A 1,090-nucleotide genomic window follows, 5' to 3' on the forward strand; every position below is an offset into this window, starting at 1 on the left:
TCAAGCTCGGCAACGCCCGGCTCCAACTCGACCATGGATTTGTGCTGGACGCGATGGTGCGCTCGGACGGCGCCACGTACCTCTTGGCGACCGCGGTTGCCCTCGCCGATCTTTTGCAGATTCGCGTCTGCCTCGACGCCCTCCTCTCTATCTACATGACCTGCTTGTACCACCGAGAAGCGCTCGTGCATGTCTGCCCATCGTGTGTCTCTGCCAGCGACGCCTTCTTATCGAGCAACTACCTCGCCAGCATCGTCTCGGCGCCGGGCTACGCCATGTCGCTCTGGACGTACCATGCGAACGACGACACGCCCCTCGTCCTCCTGCTCACCGAACTCATGTGGTTTCTCACGGCCGTGCTCCTCGTTATCGTCTACATGATTTGTGTCAAGATGTGGAGCTCGCGGTCGACTCGGCGCGTGCACGCAGAGGTTTTAGGGGTCGTCGCGGTCGCACCACACCGGCGGCCCGCGCTGAAGGACGCGACGCCTCTCGGGCCCCGCATTCGCAGCTGGCGGCGACGCACGCTGACCGAGAACTTTGAGCAGTCGGACGTCCAGCTGCTCGCGTTGACGTACGGTATCATCGCGCCCTTCCACGACGACCCGACCCACGACGGGTTTCTGTCCCCATCGGGCGTCTGGCTCCTCGGGTACTTCATGCTCTGCGACCAGTACCTCGTGGGCATTAGCGACTACCCGTGGCTCTGGCTCAACGTGCTCTGCCGACGCAACGTCGGGCGCGTCTACTGCTTCCGCATCCATCGCGACGGCCACACAAGCGCCAATCTCGAGATGCTGCATTTCCACGCCGTCGACGCCAGCGATCTCATTGCGCGTCTCTCGCTGCGGCACTTGCATTGAACCATCGACGCTCAATAAGATAGGACCGTCGCTACGACACCAAGACGTCCTGGTGCTATGGATCTGCTTCTCTTCTTGGCCCTCTCGCGGCCAATGCGGTGCAAAGTGAAACGGCAATGTCGGCCTTTCCGGTCGTCTATCGTTGTGCAGGTTGGTGGCGGACGCCTCGTCCTCGATCTCGTACAATGAATACTCAGCGGATGAAAGGAATGGGTTCCGATGTCGCC

At 61.5% G+C, this 1,090-nt stretch overlaps 2 protein-coding genes across 2 annotated transcripts in view; one reads left to right on the forward strand and one right to left on the reverse strand.

Annotated features, from left to right (window-relative positions):
- Positions 1-53: 53 nt before the first annotated feature.
- SDRG_08660 (hypothetical protein) lies at positions 54-863 on the forward strand (the record flags this gene model as incomplete). Its single annotated transcript, XM_008614554.1, has 1 exon — positions 54-863. The coding sequence occupies one exon, from the start codon at positions 54-56 to the stop codon at positions 861-863; it is 810 nt and encodes a 269-aa protein (XP_008612776.1).
- A 136-nt stretch (positions 864-999) lies between these two features.
- Positions 1,000-1,090, reverse strand: part of SDRG_08661 (hypothetical protein) — a gene marked incomplete at its 3' end in the record, with an annotated part of 1,203 nt that continues 1,112 nt past the window's right edge. The window contains exon 2 of the mRNA XM_008614555.1: positions 1,000-1,028. Coding sequence (XP_008612777.1) covers positions 1,000-1,028 — 29 coding nt within the window. The remainder of the gene's footprint in view (positions 1,029-1,090) is intronic.

The sequence above is a fragment of the Saprolegnia diclina genome (assembly GCF_000281045.1).
Source record: "Saprolegnia diclina VS20 unplaced genomic scaffold supercont1.26, whole genome shotgun sequence".
Taxonomy (NCBI): Eukaryota; Oomycota; class Saprolegniomycetes; order Saprolegniales; family Saprolegniaceae; genus Saprolegnia; species Saprolegnia diclina.